The following is a 25829-nucleotide window of genomic DNA, read 5'->3' as shown; positions in this document are numbered from 1 at the left end:
AAAAGTCTATGGAACGCCTGTCTTGTAGTAAACTAACCAAACACAAAAATGACACTCCTCCTAGTGGGGAGGCAGATAATTAGAAAAAAAAAAAAAAAAGTGAAATACGTAGAATGTTGGATGGTGACAAGTTCTATGGGGAAAGGCAAATAAAGCAGGAGGTAGGGGATCATGGCGGGGGGGGTCATGTTTTACAGACTTGATGGTATGACATCCCCATGACAAAGGGACTGTGAGAGACCACGTTATCAGAAGAGGAAACTGAGGCACAGAGAGGTCACCAGCCTAAGTCTCGCCAAGATGCAGCGCTGGAGCTGGAAACCCCAGGATTCCTTCCAGGGCTGGCGCTGACCATGGGCATGGGGAACTAACAGACCCCTCGTTCTCTCCCTTGGGGAAGGGGGCATGCAATGATCAGAAAGTTAACGACTTGGGACTGGGGTCTCCGAAAGGAGGAAATGGTTCCGCTCAATGAGGGACCTCCCCTTCCCCCTCCCCGCCCCCAGCTGAGGGCTTGATCTAGTTGGAGCGCGAGACTGGAGGCGCGGTAACCAAAGGGGTTAATGAGGTGGGGGTCTCCAGGATGGGGATGTTGAAGGACTGGGGGGTATTCCAAAGGCAGGTGAGATTTCCCCAGGGCTGGAAGCCTTTAGCGGGGTGAAGGCTTAAAGGGGTTAAGGGGGAGCGACAAAGGAGGGGTTAATGGGGGCGGGCCCGGCCGGCCGGGGCGGGGCCTCGGCTGGCGGCTCTGGCCCGGGGGCCAGTAGAAGTCGCCGCCGGGTTCCTGCGCCGCCGTGGAGCCCGGCTCCCCTTGCCGCGGAGAGAGGCGCCACCTGCCCCGTCCAGCCGTCACGCGCAGGTAGCCGCCGGTCCCTCCCCTGCCCGCGCCGGTCCTGCGGCCGCCGGGGACTGCTCGTCCCCGCGTCCGTCCGCTGCCTCAGTCTCCCGCGCCGTCTCCGTCTCCGCCCCTCTCTGGGGCTGGCTCTTCCCGGCGTCTCTGCGTCTGACTTTGTCTCTGGGTGTGTCTGCATCTCTCCGTCTGTCTCTGATGTTTCTCTGGATCTGCGGTCCCTCTCCCTCTGGGTGTGTCTCTCCTTCTCCATCTCCGGATGTCTCTGTCGATTTCTTTATCTCTGCCTCTCCGTCGCTCTCTCACTCTGTTTGCCTCCATCCCTGTGTCTTGATGAACCCAGTTTCTGTGGATCTCTCTGCTTCCATCTCCCCGTCTCCCCGTCTCTGGGCATCTCTTTGCCCTTTCCCTTCCTGTCTCTGTCTCTCGGTATTCCTTTGTCTCTGTCTTTCTGTATCTTAGACCTGGTTCTGGCAACTTCACCCCGTCATCATCTCATTCCAAATCCTCGCAAATTCCAACTTTCACCTGGGCTGAGGTGCTGCTTGGGAGTGGGGTAAGGGGCAGTAGGGTAGCCACCCGGGGCAGGTGGACTCTGAGTGCCCCTGTGACCCCGTCTCCCCCTTAACAGTCACCCCACTGCTCTGGAGGTCGCACCCACCCCACCCTCCAATTTCAGGAATTCCTGGCTGGGGGGTAAACTTCCTCCCCCACTTCCTCCCTTCCAGGATTTGGCTGGGTCACCCGTTAACTCCTTCCTGCCTTGGCTTCATCCCCCCTCCTTGAGCTGGACACCCCCCACCTCCAAGCACGCTGAAGGACAGCTCTGGAATTTCGGTTGTGGGACGTGTGTTGTGTACTCAGGCGGGACGTGCGCTGGGGGAGTTTCTTGCGGGCACAGATGGAGTTGATGGGGGCCACATCCCCACCGCCCCCCACCAGGGCCCATCACCAGCCCCACTCTTTCTGAACTCACCAAGGGCCCCTCCCAACTCTGTCTCTGTGGTTGAGCTTGACTTCAGGTTTGGGGTGAGGATGGAGAGGTTTTCCTTTCTGGTGGTGGGGCATCCAGTAGTAGAAAATGAGAGAGACTGTTGGGGGAGGGGCTCCCATAGAATCAAGAAGTCTTGCATGTGACGTCTTCGAATGAAAGGACCCAAGTAAGTGAGAATGATCAGAGAGGAGGACCAGGAATGCTCAAACCTTCAAATTAAAGGTCCTTAGGATATTTGAATCCTTCAATCCAAAAAGCTTGGTGTTGGAATCTTGGCAGTTTTCGCTGAGAGCTTGAAAGTGCTTGCAGAGCCAGCTAGACCAAGCCCCCCATTTTACAGATGGGGAAAATGAGACGCAAGAGCAGAAGTCCCCACAATGAGCCAGTTTCAGGCTAAGGTTGGGACTCCAGTTCCACTGAAGCCCCAATCCAAAGATCTGGCTTCTTTTGCTGCCACTAAGTCGGATTCCTGTGGAGCAGGAGGTCTTCATAGGGAGGAGGGAAGAATGCCAAGGTGAGTGTGAATGGCTGGAACCCAGGAGGGAGCCTTTTAGAGGCAGAGGAGAGAAGATATTTCTAAAACCATGGTGTTGGAGAAGGAGAGGGGACAAGAGTTGGTTTGGGTGGAAGGGGTGGAGTTTCAGAGAAGGAGGGAAGAGAGGGGAAGGGGTGGGTAGTGCAGAGATTAACTCCCGCCTGATTCTGTCTCCTGACCCTCCCCACGAAGCCCACTGCTCCCGCAGGACAGGGCCTATAATTTGGTTTGTGTCTAGACAAATAATAACTCAGCCGGTGTGAGCGAGCAGGGAGGGATGTGGCAAGGCTCCCTGGGAGGCAGCCTGGGCTCCTAATGTCCCCCCCAGGGGGGTGAGAATTTAGGGACTAAGTGAATGTGGTGACTACCCCTCCCCCATTGAGTCCTTAGTATCTTAGAATTCTGCATAATCTTAGAACCTTAGGCTGCTAGAATGTTAAAAAAAAAACGGATTAGATAGGGAGGAAAAAGGAAGTGAGGTTTACGGTATGTAGAGTATGTTCCCATTTCTGTAAAAAAGAAAAGGGAAATACATTTTCGTGTTTGCTGGGCAAAGATAGTAATCGGTGAGAGCTAATAATAGATTCTGGAAGTTATAGAATGTTAAAAAAAATCGTAGAGCGTTCTAACAATAGAACTTGAGAATCTTGGAATGTGAGACGCTGGGATATTGGAAACTTAGAAGGAGAAGGGCATGGAAAGCCACCATGATAATAATAATAGAATGGAAGAAAGGTAAAGCTCTAGAATGTTATAATAATAGAACAGTAAACCAGGAACTGGCCTAACAATAGAACCTGAGGATTCGAGAACCTTGCGATCTAGAACATCAGAGGGGTAGAGTCGAGGACTCTGGTGTCCCTTTTGGACGGTGTGGGGGTGTGGGGGATGGGGACCCCTTCGGTAGAAATGGGGAAACTGAGGCCCAGCGGAGCGGTCACGGTGGCCGGACTGTCCCCCGGTTTCCGCCGGCCAGCCGCCAGGACACCAGGTGGGGAGCGAGGCTCGGTGATCACATTTCGTCCCCTAATGAGCAGACCGGAGCTGGCTGGTCCCCCGGGGCTGTCAGGGGAGCAGGAACCCTCAGAGGAGGGAAGTGGGGGTTGAGAGAGGCGACCTGGAGGCTTCTAGGACAAGACTGGTGAGTGAGGGGCTGTGGGGCTCTATTACCTCTCCATCTTGTCCTTTCACCACCCCCCGCCCGCAGTCCTTCAGCCTTGCTGGACTTAGAGGTGGCTGCCAGGGCCCAAGGACTTATAACTGGCTTGAGCAGCTGAGGTGCAAAGTGGGGGCAGTGGTCTGACAGTCCTTCCTGTCTCCCCACTATCGCTCCACATTCTCAGCTTATCTCTCTTCCCTGCCCCTCTGGGAGGGGCCAGCAGGGACCACGAGGGAGGCCTGTGGGACTGGGGAGCTTCTTGTGGGCACTGTGAGATTTGGAGGTTGACCTCCCACACACAAAGCCTGAGTAAGGGAGGCAATTTAGATCCCAGCCCAACAGGGTCTTGGCTCCAGGGGGCTGGGCAAGGGAGTCAGGTGATGGAGGGGCACCCAAGACGCTGAGGTCACTTGCTTTCTTGTGGTGAGAGTCCGTGGATCTTTCAGCAGATTCTTTTTTTTAAAAAATATTTATTTATTTATTTATTTGGTTGCATGGGGTGTTAGTTGCAGCAGGCGGGCTCCTTAGTTACAGCTTGCTGGCTCCTTAGTTGTGGCAGGCGGGCTCCTTAGTTGCAGCAGGTGGGCTCCTTAGTTGTGGCATGCAAACTCTTAGTTGTGGCATGCATGTGGGATCTAGTTCCCCGACCAGGGATCGAACCTGGGCCCCCTGTGTTGGGAATGCAGAGTCTTATCCGCTGCGCCACCAGGGAAGTCCCTCAGCAGATTCTTAACGGGGGGCTGAGAACCCCGGAAAGACTTGAGAAAAATTACGGGAATGCAGGGGGTGAAGAGAGAAAACATTCAGGTAAGGGGAAGCTTTTTAGTTAAGAATGACAGATCTGTGCAGTCTTGACACACCGTGTGACTTAGACAACTGCTTTGTGGCTCTAGGCCTCAGTTTCCCCATCTGTATCAGGCAGGGGTCAGAAATAGCCTCGCGCCCCTGTATGTTGTGGCATATAGGCCTGTTGCACTGTGGAGTTCTAAGAGTCTGCCATTCAGCGCTGTCTTTCGGGGGTCTGAGGTGGGCAGATCTCAGGTGGGGGAGAAGAGAGGGTTGAATGCCCCTCCCCCATGCCCAGCATCCCCCAAGAAGCAGATGGGTTGAGGAGGAGGGATGGGAGGGGGGAGGGGGAGGTGGCCACCTGGTTCCCCCTCGAGGAAATTAGCAATGGGAAGTGTATTTCCTTTGGCTGCAGGAAATCAGCCTCATGCCTGTGTACCCACCCCAGCCTCAGCTGAACCCAGGGGTTCTTGAGGGGGAGGGGCAAAGGGAACTCCCAGCTCTCAGTGCCTCCTCTCATTATGAACTGGTTCATTCTTGTGTCAGCTCCCCAGTGCCTGTGGAATAGTAATAATTGTTCAAATACTGCACAATTTATAGATGATATCACCTCTACCGAGGATTTTCTTTTCTTCAATTAATTTTGTTTTTTATCGAAGTAGAGTTGATTTTACAATATTGTGCCAATCTCTGCTCTACAGCAAAGGGACTCAGTTATACACATATAGACATTCTGTTTTTTAAATATTGTTTTCCATTATGGTTTATCCCAGGATATTGAATGTATCCATAGTTCCCTGTGAATAAATTCGGAGATGTTTCATCCTCTTCAGTTTTCTGGAAGAGTTTGTATAGAATTGATATTTTCTTTTTTTCTTCTTTTTTTTTTTTTTTGGCCAAGCCGCGCAGCATGCAGGATCCTAGGCACAGGGTCAAACCTGGGCCCCCTGCAGCGGAAGCGCAGAGTCTTAAGCACTGGACTGCCAGGGAAGTCCCAAGGATTTTCATATCTGGGATGTGACTAGTATAAAAGTTGTGCCCACCCCCCCTTTCTATAGAAGGGGAAACTGAGGCTCCTGAAGAAGTAATTCCTTCAGTGTTACAGGAGGAAAGAGAGACCCAGGGCAGACAGAGGGGAGAGAGGTTTTTGGGTTTTTGTTTTGTTTTTTAATATAAATTTATTTACTTATTTATTTTTGGCTGCGTTGGGTCTTCGTTGCTGCGCGCGGGCTTCCTCTAGTTGCGTTGAGCGCGGGCTGCTCTTTGTTGGGGAGCACGGGCTCTAGGCGTGCGGGCTCAGTAGTTGTGGCTCGCGGGCTCTAGAGCTCAGGCTCAGTAGTTGTGGCGCACGGGCTTAGTTGCTCTGTGGCATGTGGGATCTTCCCGGACCAGGGCTCGAACCCATGTCCCCCGCGTTGGCAGGCGGATTCTTAACCACTGCGCCACCAGGGAAGCCCGAGAGAGGTGTTTTGAGTGATTTGCTCTGCGGGGGTGGTTTCAATCCAAAGGTAGGGACCGGATTGCACTGTTCCAGCCAGGAGCAAGCCCCCTCTGTCCCATCTCCACAGGATCCAGGAGTCTCTGTGAGTCTGAGGTGAGGGCAGCTCTTCAGTCATGGAGGACCTGACGGCGGGGAGGACTTACTAAGTGGGAGTCAGCCCTGATCTTTCAAAGTCAATTGTGCAGCAGATAGATCCTGCCCTTTTCACTTTTTCCCTCCTCTGGGTCCCTTCAGGGACTCGCTTGAGCTTGAAGTCGGGGGTGGTGCCGCCTCAAGGTGAGCAGGAGCCTGTGTTGGAGGAAGGGCTGACCAATGCCTGTTCCCTTGGTCCAAAGTCATTTCTTGAGTGCCTGCTGTATGCCGGGCCTGTCCTGGGCGCTGGCGATACAGCAGTCAACACAAGGTCCCTGCCCTCCTGGAATGTCCGTTCTAGACAGACAGACAGACACAAACAAGATGCAAAGTGATGTGAGGAGAGAGCCCTGGAAATGGGTGGTCAGGACTCTGGGTACAGAGGGCCTCCCTGAGGAAGTGAAGGAGGTGAGGGAGCTAGTGGTAAGTAAGTCTGAAGGAAGAACAAAGGTTTGGTTTTGTTTTGTTTTGGCTGAGTTGGGTCTTCGTTGCTGCGCATGGGCTTTCTCTCGTTGCGGTGCGCGGGCTTCTCACTGCGGTGGCTTCTCTTGTTGCGGAGCACGGGCTCTAGGCGTGCGGGCTTCAGTAGTTGTGGCACTCGGGCTCAGTAGTTGTGGCTTGCAGGCTCTAGAGCTCAGGCTCAGTAGTCGTGGCACACGGGCTTAGTTGCTCTGCGGCATGTGGGATCCTCCCGAACCAGGGCTCGAACCCGTGTCCCCTGCATTGGCAGGCGGATTCCTAACCACTGAGGCAGGGAAGTCCAGAACAAAGGTTTTGACGCTGGAAAGAAGGTCCAGCCTCGAGGCTGCTGAGGTGGGGGAGGGGAGGTGGGCAAGAAAGTCAGCTAGGCTGCCCAGGCTGGTCAGGCAGTGCCTTGTCACCTGGGGTGAGGATTTGGGATTTCACCCCAAGTCCACTGGGAAGCTATTGGAGAGTTTCAAGCAGAGAAGTAACAAGAGCCGATTTACATGTTAGAGAGAACTTTCTGGCTGCCACGTGGGAAGTGAGCTGAGGGAAGTCAGAGTGGCAGCCAGGAAAGCCGTGAGCAGGCTACTGCAAAGTCCAAGCCAGTGGTGATGGCTGAGCAGAGCGGGCAGCAGCACGGGTTTTAGAGACATGCATGGATTCAGGATTTAGTGTGGAGGTAGGGAGAGCCAAGTGGCCTTTCCCATGAGAAGATGCTCAGGCATCTGGGAGGTTTCCATGTACCTGCTGTGTACCTTTGGACTCATCCCTTCCCCTCTCTGGGCCTTGGTTTCCTCATCTGTCCAATCGACTCAACCAGTGGTTTTAAAAGTGTGTCCTGGGGATTCTTCAGAGGTGGCCTTCCTCCCGCCACCTCATTTTTTCTAGAGCACAGAGCAGCTTCCTCTGTCACTGTCTTAGATGGGGTTTCCAACTGAGAGGTCTCTCTCTTTTTTTTTAAAGTGGTTTCACAGCCTAAAAACTAAACTGATGCAAACCCTCGGATGGAGTGGCTTCTGAAGGTGCCTCTAATTCAGGACTTCGCTCCCCACCTCTCTGGGGGCTGACAGTGGTCCGGGGCTTGGTCCAAGATTGTCCTTTGCCCTGTCCTTAAAGGTCTCCGCAGGACCAGGAGGGTGAGGCCCAAGACACTCACTTGGGAAAGTCGGAGGGGAGTGGGGAGAGACAATGAAGGGGGCAGTCTCTGAGGGAGGGGACTGCTGGCACTGCCCCCAGGGCTCCCCCTTGCTTCCGACCTCAGCCGAGTCCAGCAGCTCCTCCTCTCAGCCCTTCTCCGCCCCGCCCCCCCCAGCCCCCTGCAGCTATGCTTCCCTGGGCTGTCAGCCCAGGGCCCTCTTCTGTCCAGTTATTCTTGGGGGAAAACGGAAGTGCAGGCTGGAGAGAGCCGAGATTTCCCCTCTCCCGCTATCAGGACCTTGGACAGGTCTCTGCACTTCTCTGTGCCTCAGTTTGTCCAACAGGGGGAATAACCCTATTCCTCATAGGATTCTTGAAATTTTAAAATTCATACCCATAAAAGTGCTTAAGACAGGGTCTGCTATGTAGTAGGACTTAATAAACTTTAGCTGTTATTATCACCACCATCATCATTATAGTCAAAAATGGGGTGCCCTGGGTTAGGAGCAGGAGGGCTGGTTCTAGCCCGGTTCCGTCACTGCCTTGCTGTGCATCCTTGAGGGGAGTGACGCAGCCTCTCTGGGCCCAGTCTCCCTGTCTATAACATGATAGTTAAGACTAGTTCTCCATTTCCCACAGCATGATATGATACTTGTGCAAGTTTTACATGGTTTCTGGAAGAAAGTTTTTTTTTTTTTTTTTTTTTTTTTTTTTTTTTTTTTTTTTGTGGTATGCGGGCCTCTCATTGTTTTGGCCTCTCCCGTTGTGGAGCACAGGCTCCGGACGCGCAGGCTCAGCGGCCATGGCTCACAGGCCCAGCCACTCGGCGGCATGTGGGATCTTCCCGGACCGGGGCACGAACCCGTGTCCCCTGCATCGGCAGGCGGACTCACAACCACTGCGCCACCAGGGAAGCCCTGGAAGAAAGTTTTAAAATCTGAGTTGGATCTTTATTTTTATTTTTATTTTTTTGCGGTACACGGGCCTCTCACTGCTGTGACCTCTCCCGTTGCGGAGCACAGGCTCCGGACGTGCAGGCTCAGCGGCCATGGCTCACGGGCCCAGCCGCTCCGCGGCATGTGGGATCTTCCCGGACTGGGGCGCGAACCCGTGTCCCCTGCATCGGCAGGTGGACTCTCAACCACTGCGCCACCAGGGAAGCCCCTGGATCTTTATTTTAACATCTGTTAGGGAAAAAATATATCTGGCATCTCAAATCTGTGTTTTCAGAGATCCGGGGCTCAATTAGGCATCGTTAGGGTCCCCACCCTCTGCAGCCCACTGGAGTCAGGGCAAAGGGGTGTAGGGGGAAGGGGGTGGTCCATGACTCCCCTCACTGCAGTCTTCTCTCCCCACAGGTGCTGCAAAATCAGCTTTGAACTGAGAGGCGGGGCCACCTCATGTCAACTGCTCAGCTCCCACCAGGACCAAGCTGGAGCCCCGTCCTCGTCCCCTTTAAATTCCCTGTATTAGTAACCGTGCTCTGATCTAGCCCTTACTCACCTCCTTCCTGTTTCTTAAAAACCCTTCCCACATTCCCCAGACGGAGCCCTTCCTCTCTTTCATCTCTCACAGGACACCTCCTTTTCCGTAATCTTCTCCTCACTGTTTACCTTACTTATTTCCTTATTTCTTACTGGGGTCCTAGGAAATGCTAGCACCCGCATCCATCTTGCCTGGTCTTTTCAACACTCCCTAACTGTAGACTATCCTATCTCAACGCTATCCCATACATTTCCACCCCACCGTTACTTCAGCATGGCCACGCTTACTTTCTACATCCTCCGCAAATCTCTCTCTCTCACCACTGCCCACTGATGCCTTCATCTGCTCCATAAACAACCCCTCAGTCAATTTTGTGTGACCCCAATACTCCTCCATTTGTGCTCTGATTGGGTTCATAAAACCTCCTTGACAAAGATCTTCGTGAATCCTGCTATCCCCCAGGCCTCCCTCTTGTCATAACTCTATCCCTCCTCCAACTTTTCCCTCTCAAGCTCTATCCTTCCCTGCCCAGCCTGGCCCACAATTCGTGGTCAGCCTCATCTCTTCGCAGTGGACTGCCTCCCACCATGTTCCCCTGAGCCTCCAAGGAGGGGGCTCAGGGGGCCTGATGGCCTCCCGCCACCCATGGCCCCACAGCCCCCGTGGGCCAGGGGAAACATCTCGAAAGCCTCAGTGCCGAGGATGGGCAACCGCACGTGGGAGGGCTGCCACGTGGACTCCCTCGTGGACCACCTCTTCCCGCCCTCCCTCTACATTTTTGTCATCGGCGTGGGACTGCCCACCAACTGTCTGGCCCTGTGGGCCGCCTACCGCCAGGTGCGGCGACACAACGAGCTGGGCGTGTATCTGATGAACCTCAGCATCGCCGACCTGCTGTACATCTGCACGCTGCCACTGTGGGTGGACTACTTCCTGCACCACGACAACTGGATCCACGGCCCCAGCTCCTGCAAGCTCTTCGGGTTCATCTTTTATACCAACATCTACATCAGCATCGCCTTCCTCTGCTGCATCTCCGTGGACCGCTACCTGGCCGTGGCCCACCCACTGCGGTTCACCCGCCTGCGCCGCGTCAAGACGGCCGTGGCCGTGAGCTCTGTGGTCTGGGCCACGGAGCTGGGAGCCAACTCGGCCCCCCTGTTCCACGATGAGCTCTTCCGTGACCGTTACAACCACACCTTCTGCTTCGAGAAGTTCCCCATGGAGGGCTGGGTGGCCTGGATGAACCTGTACCGGGTCTTCGTGGGCTTCCTCTTCCCGTGGGCCCTCATGCTGCTCTCCTACCGTGGCATCCTGCGGGCTGTGCGGGGCAGCGTGTCCACCGAGCGCCAGGAGAAGGCCAAGATCAAGAGGCTGGCCCTCAGCCTCATTGCCATCGTGCTGGTCTGCTTTGCGCCCTACCATGTGCTCCTGCTCTCCCGCAGCGCCGTCTACCTGCACCACCCCTGGGACTGTGGCTTCGAGGAACGTGTGTTCTCGGCGTACCACAGCTCACTGGCCTTCACCAGCCTCAACTGTGTGGCTGACCCTATCCTCTACTGCCTCGTCAACGAGGGCGCCCGCAGTCACGTGGCCAAGGCCCTGCACAACCTGCTCCGCTTTCTGGCCAGTGACAAACCCCAGGAGATGGCCAACGTCTCGCTCACCCTGGAGACCCCGCTCACTTCCAAGAGGAACAGCGTGGCCAAGGCCATGGCAGCCAGCTGGGTGGCTGCTCAGCCCTCCCAGAGGGACCAGGTGCAGCTGAAGATGCTGCTGCCGGCACAGTGAACCTCGTGTCGTGCAGAGCCCCCACTCCTCCATACTAATCCCACCCTCCCTTCCCTCCTGGTCCGCTGTATGCAAATTGTATGTAAATAAGGCTATGTTAATTTCCATAAGCATGTAAGAAAATAGGAAAATAGTGAGGTTGATGTGTCACTGGTCAACCATCGTCCTCCACCATGACCCCCTAACAATTCAGTAGAACTGTGCCTAGACCTGCGCTGGGTGGTGCTAGTGACCCAGCGGTGACAAATGACAGCGCTGGCCCTGCCCTCATGGCTCCCACTCCACTGGGGAAGACAGATCTGTCCCTGGATAGTGATGACCCAGAGTGCTCAGAGGGGGAGCCCAGGGGCTGGGGGAACCCAAGAAGGCATCAGACCCTGTCTGGGGGTCAGAAAGGGCTTCCTAGAGGAGGGGACCAGTAGATTAACTTTCCAGAAGGTAAAGACAAAAAAGTTAGGATTACTTTCAACAAGGGGGTAAAAGTCTGTGACTCACGGGGAAGGTGGAAGAAGAAATTCACCGAGTGCTGAGTGGTCACTTTTGCCTTTGGGAAGCCCCCGGTCATATAGCGGAGAGAGCGAGCCTGACAGAGCGTTTCAGAGTTTCAAGATAAACAGCATTCTCCAGGTCAGGACTGAGGAGGAGGAGGAGGGAGCAGAATCAAATGAAGGGCAATCAGCAAACGGGCTGGGGGAGCAGGGAGCAGGGCAGGCTTGGGAAGGGGGCTGGGGACAAGAGAAGGGTATTTATTCATTCATTCAAGGGAGATTTGTTTATACCTACTCTCTGCCCAGCCCTGTGCTGGCCAGCGGCTGGGGACAAAACGGTGACCAAGACAGCCCAGTCCCCGCCCTCACGGAGCTCACAGTAAATGAATAAAGATAAACATGACGTTTGGAATAGATAACGGTAATGGGGAAAAATAAAGCTGACGGAGGGGACAGAGAGTGATGTGGAGTCTGATCTAGATAAGGAGGTCGGGGAGGGCTCACGGAGAAGGGGGCATTTGAGAAAAGACCTGAAGGAGGAAAGGGGTCAGATGGAAGAGCACTGCAGGCCGAGGGAACAGCAAGTGCAAAACGTGGAGTAAGAGACTGCCTGCATTTGAGGGCCCGCAAGTACACACAGCGGTGTGGTGTGGCGGGAACCGAGGGCGGGAGGATGTGAGGAATGCAATTGAGACAGGCCAGGGACAGGGGCCCATATTATAGAGCTTTGTGAATCCACGTGAGGACTTTGCCTTTTATTCCAAGAGAAATGGGAGCTACAGAGGGGCTCTTAGTAGAGAAGGATTGGGATTTGGTTTAAATGTTAACAGGATTCCCTGGCTGCTGAGTGGGGAACAGAATATGGGAAGTAAGGGCAGAAGCCAGGAGCCCAGGCAGGAGATGCTGATGGCTGGACCGGGGTCGGGGGTGGGGGGTGGTGGAGTGCGGAAGGATCGGTGTCAGCTTGGGGATTTATCTGGAAGGAATTCGATGATGGAAGAAGCACAAGGGCCTGTGGGATTGTGTAACTCAAGCCCCTTGCCCATCCTGGGAAAAGGGTGACCAGGGGACTTGAACAGGAAGGACCTCTGGGAATGATCCCAGGCCCTACTCAAAGGCTGTCACCGAAGAGACCAAGTGATTAGCCCGGGGTCACACAGCCAGTGAGTCAACGCTGGGGCCATCCTGGGCTCCCTCTCCCCTCCCTGTCTCTGCCTCCGTTCCCATGCCCCAGAGTGGCCAAGGCTGCTGTCCTGGCTGATGGTGTTCCCCTCCCTCCCCTGGCCCTCAGGGGTCAACCAGGAATGGCTGTCCTCGAACTAGGCTGGAGAGCAGGAGGAAACACACAGCTCTGGACAGGCCTCGCCCCTTCTGATAGGCCATCTCCTTCCCTTCCTCCCCACGGGTGTGTAACAGGCTCCAGGCTCCTGATGAGGCGTGAAGATCTCCCTACACACACACACACACACACACACACACACACACACACACGGGCACAAACACACCATTGCCCCAGAAGTTCCCAGAAGAGGTTCGTTCCTGGAAACCCTTCTCAGAGAAAGAAAGAGGAGGGAGGAGGGGAGTGAGAAAAAAAATGAACTTAATGAGGAAAATGATTTTGCAGGAGGAGGGGTGGGTCACTGAGATGCAGGAAGTTGGGTCTTTGGAGTTGTGGGGAAAAGAGGGAGGCCTGGGATCTGGGCGGGGATGGGGGGCTGGTAGTTTTCCCACCCTCTCTCACTGCTATAAAGCTACTGGGATGGAGATGTAGGGGAACAGAAGCTTTCTGAACACAGTCCCCTCAGGGAATCAGATGAAAGCCTGCACGCTACCCCTCCACCAAATGCTCATTCCCATTCATTCAATAAATATTTATTGAGCACCTACTATGTGCCAAACATTGTTCTAGGGGCTGAGGAAACAATAGTGAATTATACAAAAAAAGTCATGTACAAGTTTGGAAGCTTCCTAAACCCATCATGTGGAACCTCAGTGGCCCCCCCACCCCCCAAGTAGGTCCTTGGGCCCCAGGCTAACACCCCCAGGGATCAGAAGAAGACTCTGGGCTGGGACTCAAGAAACCCCAGCCTCAGTTCCATCTTGATTACCTCTGGAACTCTGGATAAACCCTTGTCATCCTTTGGCTCCAGTTGGTCAGTCAGTAAAATGGGGGGGGGTCCCTAGTGGATGATGGACCTTGAATGGCCCCAAGCTCCTTAACATCTTTAGCCCAGAAAGGGTCCTAGGGAGAACTTGTTTTTATGGAGTCTTGGCATTCTTAGTAATTTAGAATATCGAGGTTCACACACGTCAGTATCATCATTATTACAGATGGAGAAATGGAAGTCCATCAGGGCCAGGGAAGTGACAAAGGACACTCAGGGAGTCCGAGAGGATGCCAAGTAAAGCCCTGGGTCCCCCAACTCTGTGTCCTGAATGTCTGTTTCCTCCTGTACACAGCTTCTCTGTTCCTTGCACTTCCCCTCTCCCTCTGCCTCGAGAATCTCTCAATTACCCATCAGCACTCCACCATCCAGAAATTTCTCTCAACCTCTTCTTGACCTTGTTTATATGATTTTGCTCCCTGCTGGGTAAGGGATGACAGTCTGGGACACTTCCTTAAACTCCTTCCTGAGCCAGCTCCCTAGGGACCCTCGCCCCCCAATGGAGGAAGTGGGGCTGCTTGAGAACGGTATAGTTTATTAGCCAAGATGCTGGGCTATCAACCTCTGCTGGCTGAGGGAACTTGTGCCACTCTCCTGGCCCCTCTTGGGGTCTCAGTTTGTCAGTTACTTGGTAAATGGTTGGATTAGCTGCTTCTGGAGATGAAATGCGCCCTCATGCTGGAGTTAGCAATAATGATGCTAATACCTGTACAGTAATAAGGGCTGTTTATTGGGTGTTTATTGGGTTTATTTATTTACCATTCTAAGCTCTTAACATAGTTCACTATGTTTTTATATTCAAAATTTGCATGCAAGGCTTACAACAACCCAATAAGGTAAGTGTTCTTTTTTTTTTTTTTTTTTTTTAGTAAATTTATTTATTTATTTAGTTAGTTAGTTTTGGCTGTGTTGGGTCTTCGTGGCTGCGCAGGGGCTTTCTCTGCTTGCGGTGAGCAGGGCTACTCTTCCGTGCGGCGACAGGATTTCTCATTGCAGTGCCTTCTATTGTGGAGCATGGGCCCTAGAGTGCGCGAGCTTCAGTAGTTGTGGCACATAGGCTCAGTAGTTGTGGCTCGCAGGGTCTAGAGCGCAGGCTCAGTAGTTGCGGCGCACGGGCTTAGCTGCTCTGCGGCATGTGGGATCTTCCCAGACCAGGGCTTGAACCCGTATCTCCTACATTGGCAAGCAGATTCTTAACCACTGCACCACCAGGAAAGTCCCAAGGTGTAAGTGTTCTTATGATTCCCATTTTGTAGATGGGAAAACTGATGCCCAGAGAGGTTAAGTCACTCGCCACACACAGCAAGTGAACAGTGGAGCTGGGATCCCAATCCAGGGCTGTATGACTACCTGGACAGTTTCTTACGCCCAGTGAGAGCTCTAAATTGCGGGAGGAAGGTGCATTTGGGACTCGTTAGCCCTAATTAGGACTAATTAAGACTCCTCCTTTGGAGATACCACCCAGGTATGTGACGTCACGGAGGAGGGCGGTGATGTCAGCCGAAGCGGGCGTGGGAAGCCACGCACGCTCCGCGAGCTGCCGTTTAACCGCACCACCCTCTGACAGACTTACTTTCGCCGTATATTTGCATATTCATCGGAACGGACGTCGGAGCGTCAGCGTTGACGTGGTGTCGTCACGGAGCGCCCCTGCAGTTCCCCATGGGGCGTACGCACGTACGTAGGCACGCACAACGACGAGCGGGCGGGGGAGGAGGGAGAGATCGGAGGCGCCCCTCCCAGTCAGCCAGGTTGCGCGTGCCCCTTGCAACCGCCAAGATGGTGGTGGGCGCGTTCCCTATGGCGAAGCTGCTATACCTGGGCATCCGGCAGGTCAGCAAGCCGCTTGCCAACCGCATTAAGGAGGCCGCCCGCCGAAGCGAGTTCTTCAAGACCTATATCTGCCTCCCACCAGCTCAGCGTGAGTCTGACCCCACAACCCTTCAACCTTCCCATTCTCTAACCCCTTTCAGGTGGTTGTTCAGGAGATGGATTTCTGTTCACGACCAATCACAGCCCGAACCGGCAAAGTCTTTCAGCCAGTAGGGAGGGTCCCTGGGAGAGGGGCATGCGGGTAGCCCAATAGTAAGAAAGGGCATGGGGTTAAGGGCGGGGCAGGGCGACCGCGCTTGAGTTGGTAATACTAGCCAATAGAGGAAAAGAGCGCGTGGAGACTGACGTCTAGACGGACCAATAATGTGGGGAATGGGAGTGATTTGGGCGGGGCATTCCAGGGCTGAGGGGAGCCGGGGGAGACCGGAGCTCCGGTCATTTGACCAAATGGGGTCGTTTGCCAGACCACCCCTGGGAGGGTTCGCTCTGAAGACTTCACCTCGTGCCTCGGTTTCCCTCCCGTCCTGGGAGTTGAGAGGTGCTTATATATCATCCGTTTAGGACATTGGTTTGACCCAGTTGTACTCCGGGAAATAGGCCTGGGTAGAGGCGTGGCTCGGGGCGAAGTCTGGGGTCTGGGTGCGTGACCTGGGAATCTGGCTGAAGGAGTAATTTTAACTAGAGTGAACATTTGTCCATCTGTTCATTAATCCACTCATACTCCGTATTTGTTCGTCCATTCATTCAGTAGACAGACCATGCTGGCTTTTTCTGGGCTGGGGGACACATTTATGACCCATCACTGTCACCCCAGAGTGGTCAGGACGGTGTGAACTCCAGAGTTCAGAAAGACCTCCTGACCCGGGGGAGTGGGGTCAGGAAGGCTGTCTAGACGAGGGCTGCCTGAACTGAGATCTGAAGGGCATAGTAAACATTCAAAATATGAACTACTGTCAAAAGGCGATGTATGTGCTATGGGCCTGTGGGAGCACAAAGTATGGAAATTTAACGTAATTTGCTGGGTCAGGGAACCACCAGTAATCCATCTGTTACTCCATTTAGTTAGTGTTTACTGAGCGTCTGCTTTGTACCTGGCCTTGTGCTGGGCAGTGATGGTGAAACAGCAGGAATCAAGCTAGCCCCAGTCTCTGCCCCCAAGGAACTCACAGTCGGGTGGGGACAGACCCATCCTTTAAGGTGACGACCCAGAGTGGGCAGAGCTTGCATGGGGGAGCCCACTGGATGCCTGACCTGACATGGGGTTCAGGGAGGGCTTCCTGGCAGAGGAGACCTCTGGGCTGGGAAGTGAAGGGTGAGGAGAGTCTCACCAGACCACACGGGGACAGGGATGATGTTGAGGGCGAGGGAGGAGCATGCGCAAAGGCCAAATGGTTACAGGGAACACACTTTTTTTCCTTATAAGTTTGAATGCTTAAAATTTGCTTTCCGGAAGGGCTTGGAATTCTTGGTCTTTTGGTGTTTGGTTGGTCCTCTGCCAGAGTTGCAGATCTTAGAACGGAGAAGTGTTGGATTACAGTTACTGAAGTGTTTTCATATAAGCTCTCTCATTTGACCCTCACACTCTTTTTTGTCCCCATGTCAGGGAGGGGAAATGACTTCCCCCAGTTTATAGAAGAGAAAACTGAAGCCTTGAGAGCAGAGGGGAATTGCTGAGGTCACACGTGGAGTTAGTGCCAGAGGCAGGACTTAAATCCTGCATTCTGGATTCCCAGAGCTGGTTCCTGTTTCCTGCCACTGTCTTTCTCCCAAGCACTGTGATGTGTCTCAGCATTGTGGTTTAGAAAGTGGCTGCTTGAGTCAGACTGACATGGGTTCCAATCTGGCACACACACACACACACACACACACCCGCCCCCTTCTCAGCCAGGTGATTTTGGGCAGGTCACTAACCCCTCTGAGCTTCAGTTTCCTCCTCTGTACAGTGAGTATTATATAATAGTGGCATTTAATGGGCACTCACTTTGTTCCAGGCAGTCTGCTGAGAACTTCATAGCATTAAATCCTCACCAATTATTATGAGGTAGACATTGTTATTATTCCTATTTTGTGTATATGCTACATATGCATTTATGCTATAAAAAATACTTACCTCATCCTGTTGTTGTGAGGAGTAATGGATGTAAAGTGTTAGGTCAGTGCCCGGCACTGAGTTGTGGCTGTTGTGTAGGTGTTATGGATACAGCTGAGAAGAAAAAGTAAAAAATTTTGTCTTCAGGGGACCTTGCGTTCTCGGCGTGGGGAGAAGCCAGACAATAAAGAAAACAGTTAAAATGTAAAGTTAGATATTAGATAGCATTAATTGCTCTGGAGAAAACATTAGGGATGCAGGAGGAGGAGTACTTGGGGGACGGTTGTGAAGTTTAGATAGGGTTACCAGGGAGACCTCACTGAAAATATGAGAGGAGGGAGCACGCAGCGCGGGCATCTGGGGGAGGAGCTTTCTAGCCCAGAGTTTCCACAGGTGCGAAGACCCTGAGGTGAGTGTGCGCCTGGCCTGTTTGATGAACATCGAGGAAGCCAGTGTGGCTGAACAGTGAGACTGAGTGGAGACTGAGGGCCGAGAAGGTGGTGGGAAGGGGGCAGATGGTGCAGGGCCTGTGGGCCACCACAAACGCTTTGGCTTTACTCTGAGTGGATGGGACTCACTGGAGAGTCTGAGCAGAGGAGGGATGGGATCTGAGTTCGATTTTAATAGAATCCTTTTAGCAATCATAGGGTGAGCGTGGATGCAGGGAAGACATGACTACAGTAGTCCAGGTGGGAGGTGAGTGGGGAGGAGGGGTCAGATCCCAGAGACAATTTTTTCCCCAACTACTTCTTTTTAAGATTTCAAACCCTGGGGCTTCCCTGGTGGCGCAGTGGTTGAGAGTCCGCCTGCCGATGCAGGGGACACGGGTTCGTGCCCCGGTCCGGGAAGATCCCACATGCCGCGGAGTGGCTGGGCCCGTGAGCCATGGCCGCTGGGCCTGCACATCTGGAGCCTGTGCTCCGCAACGGGAGAGGCCACAACAGTGAGAGGCCTGCGTACCGCAAAAAAAAAGAAAAAAAAAATTCAAACCCTGAGAAAAGTTGAAAGAAAGAATGGTATGGTCATCAGGTATATGCCCTTCAACACCTAATTCATCTCTTATTAGTCTTCAGCAGGTTTGCTTTGTCTTCACCACCATATATGTATGCGTGTATGAATGTATACACACAATCTTTTTTTTTCTGAACAATTTGAAAATAAGTTTTGGACATGCTTCTAAACTCCTAAATACTTCAGCCTGTATCTTCTAAGAACAAAGGCATTCTATATGACACAGAACCAATGTCACACCTGAGAAATTTAACATTGATAACAATAATATTGATGACAATGCTGTTTAATATACAGCTCATATTTAATATATAGCTCATATTCTGGTCCCCAAAATGTTCTTTTAGCTGTTTATTATTATGATTATTATTTTTTTTTTTTTTGCGGTACGCGGGCCTCTCACTGTTGTGGCCTCTCCTGTTGCGGAGCACAGGCTCCGGACGCGCAGGCTCAGCGGCCATGGCTCACGGGACCAGCCGCTCCGCGGCATGTGGGATCTTCCTGGTCCGGGGCACGAACCCGTGTCCCTGCATCGGCAGGCGGACTCTCAACCACTGCACCACCAGGGAAGCCCTATTATTATTATTTTTAACCTAGGGTCAGCTCAAGGATCCTGCACTGCATTTGATAATCATGCCTCTTTAGTGTCCTTTAATCTACAGCAGGCTGGGCAATCTGGCTCACTGCCTGTCTTTGTAAATAAAGTTTTATTGGAACACAGCCCTGCCCATTCGTTGTACATTGTCTGTGGATGCAGAGTTGGGTTTCTGTGGCCCACAAGTCTAAAATATTTGCTCTGTAGCCGTAACAGAAAAAGTTTGCTGGCCCTCCTCTGTAACAGTATCCTTGTCCTTTCTTGTTTTTTGTGACATGGACATTGGAAAGGGTCCAAGCCAGTTGTCCCATAGTGTCCCGCATTCTGGGGTTTTCTGATTGCTTCCTCTGATTTGATTCACGTTGAGCATATCTGGCAGGAACACCACAGAGCACCTAAGGACATCACCTCAGGGGGCTCCTGATGTCTGTTTGTTCCGTCATTTGTGGCGGTAACTTGGATCCCTTGGTTAAGGTGGTGACTGCTAAAAGAACCTTTCCTTTTCCCCTTAGTAATGAATAAGCAGTAGATTTGTTTGAAAGGTAGTGGCGGCAGGATTTCCTGTGGATTGGGTGTGACGGGCAGACTGGAGGAGGGACAGGCTGGACAGAAAGTACCAGGAGCTCAGTGGGGGACAGGTTTGGTTGGAGATGCTTTTCGACGTTGGTATGCCCTGACTTCTCATATTCACACTTTTTATTTTTAATTAATTTATTTATTTGAAAATTTTTATTTTATCTTTGGCTGCGTTGGGTCCTTGTTGCTGTGTGCGGGCTTTCTCTAGTTGTGGCGAGCGGGGGCTACTCTTCGTTGCAGTGGGCAGGCTTCTCATTGCGGTGGCTTCTCCTGATGAGGAGCACGGGCTCTAGGTGCGCGGGCTTCAGTAGTTGTGGCATGTGGGATCAGTAGTTGTGGCTCGTGGGCTCTAGAGCGCAGGCTCAGTAGTTGTGTTCCTCTGCAGCATGTGGGATATTCCCGGACCAGGGCTCGAACCCACGTCTCCTGCACTGGCAGGCGGATTCTTAACTACTGTGCCACCAGGGAAGTCCCTGGCTAAGGTTCTTTTGACACAGTAGGGTAGGCCTAGCTGTGGGTCTCCTCACAATAGGGGCCAGAGGGGTAGGTGTTTCTGCCTGAGAAAGAACAGTAAGTGCAAGAAGCATAAATCATCGATGATGCACTGTGTTGGGGAGACAAAGATCTTTTTCAACAAAGATTTCTGGGGGAGAGAAAATAAAAGAGGCTGGTGATGCCAGGAAGGTTGGGGCCACTCATGCAAAGTGCATTGCTGATGCTGCCAGGGGAACTGTGGGAGGTCTCTGGGCAGTGGGAATATTCCAGTTGGTTTCGGTTATTCCTTTGAAGAACACTGGTCATTTTCCAGTTTGCTACTCTGGTAGGCAGAATAATGGCCCCCCAAAGATGCCCACATCTTAATCCCAGGAACCTGTTGAATGTGTTGCCTTACCCAACAAAGGGGATGTTACAGATGTGATTGACGCAGGTATTTGGTGATTGGGAGATTATGCAGGTGGGCCCAGTGTAATCACAAGGGTCCTTATAGGTGAAAGAGGGAGACAGGAAAGGGACCGATTTGAAGATGCTACCCTGCTGGCCTTGAAGATAGAGGAGAGACCGTGAGCTCAGGAATACAGGCGGCCTCTAGAAGCTGGAAAAGGCAAGGAAACAAATTCTCCCCTAGATCCTCCAGAAAGGAACTCTTGCCTGCTGACACCTAGAGTTTAGGCTAGTGAGAACCGTTTTGGACTCCTGACCTCTGGAACTATATAGAATAATAGTGTGTTGTTTTAAGCCACTGCATTTGTGGTCATTTATTACAGAAGCAATAGGAAACTAATATGCCACACAATTCATTCAGGCTGCTGGGATAATTTTTTCAGAAGAGTTTAGCCCTGTGGTCATTCTTACAAGTTTTGGCTTTGGAGTTGGTTTCAGTTTTCTTTTGCTACAAAGCAGTCTCACCTACAGTTTAAGGACTTTACACAGTGACCGTTTTATTTTTCTCTCACAGTTTCGTGGCTTGACTGGGCTAGCTGGGCAGTTCCTCTGCCAGTCTTGCTTGGTAGTCTCTCAGGGGGTTTCAGTCAGAGGGTGGCTGGGCCTGGAGTCATCAGGAGGCTCTACTGGGATCTTGGAATGGCCAGTTCCTTCTCTCCGTCTCAGTGTTGTCTCAGGACCTCTGTTCTCCACGTGGTCTCGCCTCTCATGGTCACTCCGGGCCCCCAGGAGCTAGATTTCCATGAGGGGAGAAGCAGAAGCTGCAGAGGCCATTTAAGGGCAGGGCCTGGATCCACACAGCATCAGTTCCAGCACATGCTATCGGTCCAAGCAGCTCTGGCACATACCAGAGTGAGCGTGAGAGGGGACCACACAGGGCGTGATGCAGACAGTCTCCAGAGGCAGTTCGCCACAGAGTAGACACTCTTGGCTTGGCATCTTGGAGCCACTAATGAGCTGTGTGACTTTGGGCAAGCAGCTTGACCTCTCTGAGACTTCAAATCAAATGAGGGTGATGATAGAACTCACCTCCCAGGATTCTTGTGGGGATCCAAGAGCCAGTGGGTATCAAGGCCTGGCCCAGAGCATGTGTATCTGGTCTTTAGTGCTGGCTGTGATAATCTGTTCTTAGCCTATGTGGGCATTACTGTCCAGAGGCTGAAAACCCTGCTTCCAGATAAAGGCTTCCTGCACTCAGCTTTCTGCTTTGCCGTTTGCTGTGCGTCCCGCGCAAGTCACCCCGCCTTTCTGTACCTCGGTTTCCTCCTCTGCACAGTATAGCACTCACCTCATAGGTTTGACGGGAGGATCTGTTGCGTGCGTGGATACCCTCAGCGCAGGCCTGGCACGTTCTAAGTTCAGTGACTTAAAGTGAACTCAGTAACTTAGTGGGGCGGAGTGGTCAAGAACCCGGCCTCTGGAGCTGAGCTGCCTACGTGTTAATCCCAGTTCTGCCATTTTCTATGTGGCCCCGGGGCAGTTTTGTTGTTTTTAATTAATTAATTTATTTTTGGCTGCATTGGGTCTTTGTTGCTGTGTGCGGGCTTTCTCTAGTTGCAGCGAGCGGGGGCTACTCTTCGTTGTGCTGCGCGGGCTTCTCATTGCGGTGGCTTCTGTTGTTGCGGAGCACGGGCTCTAGGCGCGCGGGCCTCAGTAGCTGTGGCACGTGGGCTCCAGTAGTTGTGGCTCGCGGGCTCTAGAGCGCAGGCTCAGTAGTTGCAGTGGTTGTGGTGCACAGGCTTAGTTGCTCCGTGGCATGTGGGATCTTCCTGGACCAGGGCTCGAACCCGTGTCGCCTGCATTGGCAGGAGGATTCTTATCCACTGCGCCACCAGGGAAGTCCCTTCCGGGGCAAGTTATTTAACTTCTCTGGTTAAATTGTATCTGTAAATTATATCATTATAACTCATATTCCATGAGTTAATATATCCATAAAGCATTAAACAGTGCCTGGCTCTTAAGTGCCGCATAATTGTTTTTTGAATGTATAGAGATGTCAGGCACCATTATTATTTTGATCATCATCGTCATCTTAATACTAAACTTTCTAGTGCATTCCTTCTCTGGTGGCCTGTTGCAGCCAAGCAGACAGTACTTCAGGCCTCTAGGTGGCGTTGGTCCCTCTTCCTCACTCAGACCTCACAGGCTTGCCACAAGCAGAAGGGTCTGGGCTCTCCCACGAACATTTCTAACTAGCACGGGGCAATTATCATGTTTGTCTGGTCAGAAGCTGGGATTGGAGTAAAGAAAAGTGAGAAAGTCAAACAGAGAGAGGGCAGTGTGGCTGAGTAGAGAGCCTCCTATGACCTAATGCTTCCTAAAATATTAAAGCATCCTTTGAAATGAATGGTTGTCCCTGCAATGAAGAAAAGGGACTCCTCCCAGAGCAAGAAGAAAGCAAGAGCAAAGATCCAAGGAGGAGAGGGAGCACTGAAGCCTCCTGAGTGTCTGGGGACATTGACAGATTCACATGGCCTTGGGGACAGAGGCTATGCTTTGGGAAAGTTGGACAGAGGACCACCTTGTGAACAGCCAGGTCCTGGGGAAGGTACCCTTCAGGGGAAGTGTGAACTGAAAAAAATCCCGTCCTGCAAAGGCACACAGCCTTACAAGATGTAAGGTAGAGATTGAAAAAGTTTTCCTCTGAGCATTGACTGTCCCTCATGTGGGGTTGAGGCTTAAATTATACTCTTTGAAAGGTCCTGGAAACAGTAGGCTGAGAATGAACCCGGATCTGTGTGCCCCTAAGTACCTGGCCAGGACAAACATAAACCCTCCCTGGAGGAGCCCCACCCTCTGCCTGGGCCTTGGAGAATTCCTTCAGGCAGAGTTCCGGCACATATGAGCTCATGATAAAAAAATTATGTGCCGTACAGAGAAGCAGGCACCATGATCGAGAGTCGGCAGACACAAAATATGGCAGGTCAAGACCTGCAAACATTGTGGATGTGGGAATGATCAGATATGGATATAAAATAGCTCTGTTTATATATGAAAAGGATAAAATAGGACAGATATAAAAACACGAATGAGTACAATCAAAAGTCACCAGGAAGTTGGAAAAAGAGCTAAATAGAACTTCGAGAAGTGACAGATACAACAATTGAAGTTCAGAGCTCCACAGAACTAAAGAAACACCAGCTGAATATAGCTGCTAAGAGGATTGGTGAGCTGAAAGGTAGATGCCTTGAAGGGAAAAATGTGAGCTTTGTGGCGTGCTCCCCTCAGCTGCCCAGGATCCTGATTGGATCCACCTGGGGAAGGAAGGGCTGGACACTTTATTTTTTTATCTATTTTTAATTTTTTTGGCTGTGCCACTCAACATGAAGGATCTTCCCCAACCAGGGATCAAACCCGTGCCCCCTGCGTTGGGAGCATGGAGTCTTAACAGTGGGACCGCCAGGGAAGTCTGGGACTTTTTTTTTTTTTTTTTTTTTTTTTTCCGGCTGTGTTGGGTCTTAGTTGTGGCATGCGGGCTCTTCATTGGGGTGCACGGGCTTCTCTCTAGTTGTGGTGTGCGGGCTCCAGAGTGCATGGGCTTAGTTGTCCCGCGGCATGTGGGATCTTAGTTCCCTGACCAGGAAGAGAGCCTGTGTCCCCTGCTTTGGAAGGCGGATTCTTAACCACTGGACCACCAGGGAAGTCCCCATTTTTATTTTCAGTATTTTCCAGACAGGATCCGCGTGTGCATGAGCGCTTGAAAACCACTTCCCTGGAGTCTATTTATAATCTCCAGAGCACCACATCAGTTACGTTACATGACAGCGGGCTGCTGTTGGTGACCTCCAAACAGTTTTATTATGCTCTCCTATTAAGGAAACATTCTGACAATTCTCCCCTAGTATGAATGTGTGTGTGTGTGTGTGTGTGTGTGTGTGTGATATGAATGTGTATACATAGTTATTTAGGAGTCATGAATAGTACTGACATATATTACTGTGAATATATTATGTGCATTTAAAAACATTCAAAAATTGGAAGGGATGAAATTAATATTTTATTTTTTGAAATTAATATTTTAATAATAAAATTTTTATTTTATATATTCATAGCCCTCCAAATATTTTTGCTCTCACTAAAAATATTTTCTTATACAGGCATTGTTAATGCATTTGGAAACTCTCAGTGTAACCATCTTTTTTTTTTTTTTTTTCTTTTTTTGCGGTACGCGGGCCTCTCACTGTTGTGGCCTCTCCCGTTGCGGAGCACAGGCTCCGGACGCGCAGGCCCATCGGCCATGGCTCACGGGCCCAGCCGCTCCGCGGCATGTGGGATCTTCCCGGACCGGGGCACGAACCTGTGTCCCCTGCATCGGCAGGCGGACTCTCAACCACTGTGCTACCAGGGAAGCCCCATTGTAAACATCTTTGAGAGTCGTTTTGACATTCTTTGTGCACGGCTGGCTGTCACAGCTGGCAAAGTCCTAACTGAGGTACAGACCAAATGAGAGAAGTGTGCGTCAGCTGAATTTAATCCCTCTGCTCACCTTTCATTCCCACCCTTCATATGCAGAGGCGTTTGTTGGAATTTTCTCGTGCTGGCCTTATTAAATCTTCAGTCCTTGGTTTCTGAGCAGGACTCTTCAAGAAGCCCTGGTGTGAGGACTTGATTTGCAACCTGAGAATGTCCCCGGGAATCAATTTGCCCAGGCTGCAATGCGCTGAGTGGACAGGAGAGGGCGCCCGTGTCAGTCCTTTAGCCTTTAGGTCCAGCGCCTGAGGATGCTGGCACCTGCGGCTGAGGGGCACTAGAGGGCTTCTCTGTAGTCCATCTGGGTGGGTCTCTGTATGCCTAGTAAAGCTTAATTTCTTCTTATTTTCATCCTCTCCTTCCTTTCTCCTCTTCCTCTTCTTTCCCTTCTCTACTCTTTCTTCAAACCAAACATAACGGAAGTTGATATTTTCTTCCTATGCTCCAGAGAAACACTTTGTTCACCCTTCTTTGTTCACCTGTCCTTGAGACTCCTTGGTCTACCCCAATGTTCTCGGCCTCCCAGGATGTGCTTCTGTCTCTAACTAGGGTCTTACACAGGCCCCTCACCTCCGTGGCCTCTCCCGTTGCGGAGCACAGGCTCCGGACGCGCAGGCTCAGTGGCCATGGCTCACGGGCCCAGCCGCCCCGCGGCATGTGGGATCTTCCCGGACCAGGGCACGAACCCATGTCCCCTGCATCGGCAGGCGGACTCTCAACCACTGCGCCACCAGGGAAGCCCTGTCTAATTAATTTATAGAGGCTCTTTTGATAAGAAAATTAGCAAATCTTTTTTCCAGTATCGTCATTTGACTTTGTTTATTG

At 52.0% G+C, this 25829-nt stretch overlaps 2 protein-coding genes across 2 annotated transcripts in view; both read left to right on the top strand.

The window, feature by feature from the left end:
- The first annotated feature begins 747 nt into the window (after positions 1 to 747).
- GPR4 (G protein-coupled receptor 4) lies at positions 748 to 13213 on the top strand. The gene is made up of 2 exons (XM_082607483.1): positions 748 to 859; positions 8918 to 13213. Exon 2 carries the CDS (start codon positions 9690 to 9692, stop codon positions 10833 to 10835), a length of 1146 nt encoding a protein of 381 aa, XP_082463609.1. The 5' UTR covers positions 748 to 859; positions 8918 to 9689; the 3' UTR covers positions 10836 to 13213.
- Positions 13214 to 14810: 1597 nt separating this feature from the next.
- Positions 14811 to 25829, top strand: part of OPA3 (outer mitochondrial membrane lipid metabolism regulator OPA3) — a 36017-nt gene continuing 24998 nt past the window's right edge. Inside the window, exon 1 of the mRNA XM_082605701.1 lies at positions 14811 to 15409. Coding sequence (XP_082461827.1) covers positions 15151 to 15409 — 259 coding nt within the window. The 5' untranslated portion in view covers positions 14811 to 15150. The remainder of the gene's footprint in view (positions 15410 to 25829) is intronic.

This window comes from Mesoplodon mirus, assembly GCF_964341445.2.
Source record: "Mesoplodon mirus genome assembly, chromosome: 19".
Classification (NCBI taxonomy): Eukaryota; Metazoa; Chordata; class Mammalia; order Artiodactyla; family Ziphiidae; genus Mesoplodon; species Mesoplodon mirus.
The sequence above is the reverse complement of the archived record's forward strand: the minus strand, read 5'-3'. Positions and strand labels throughout refer to the sequence as shown.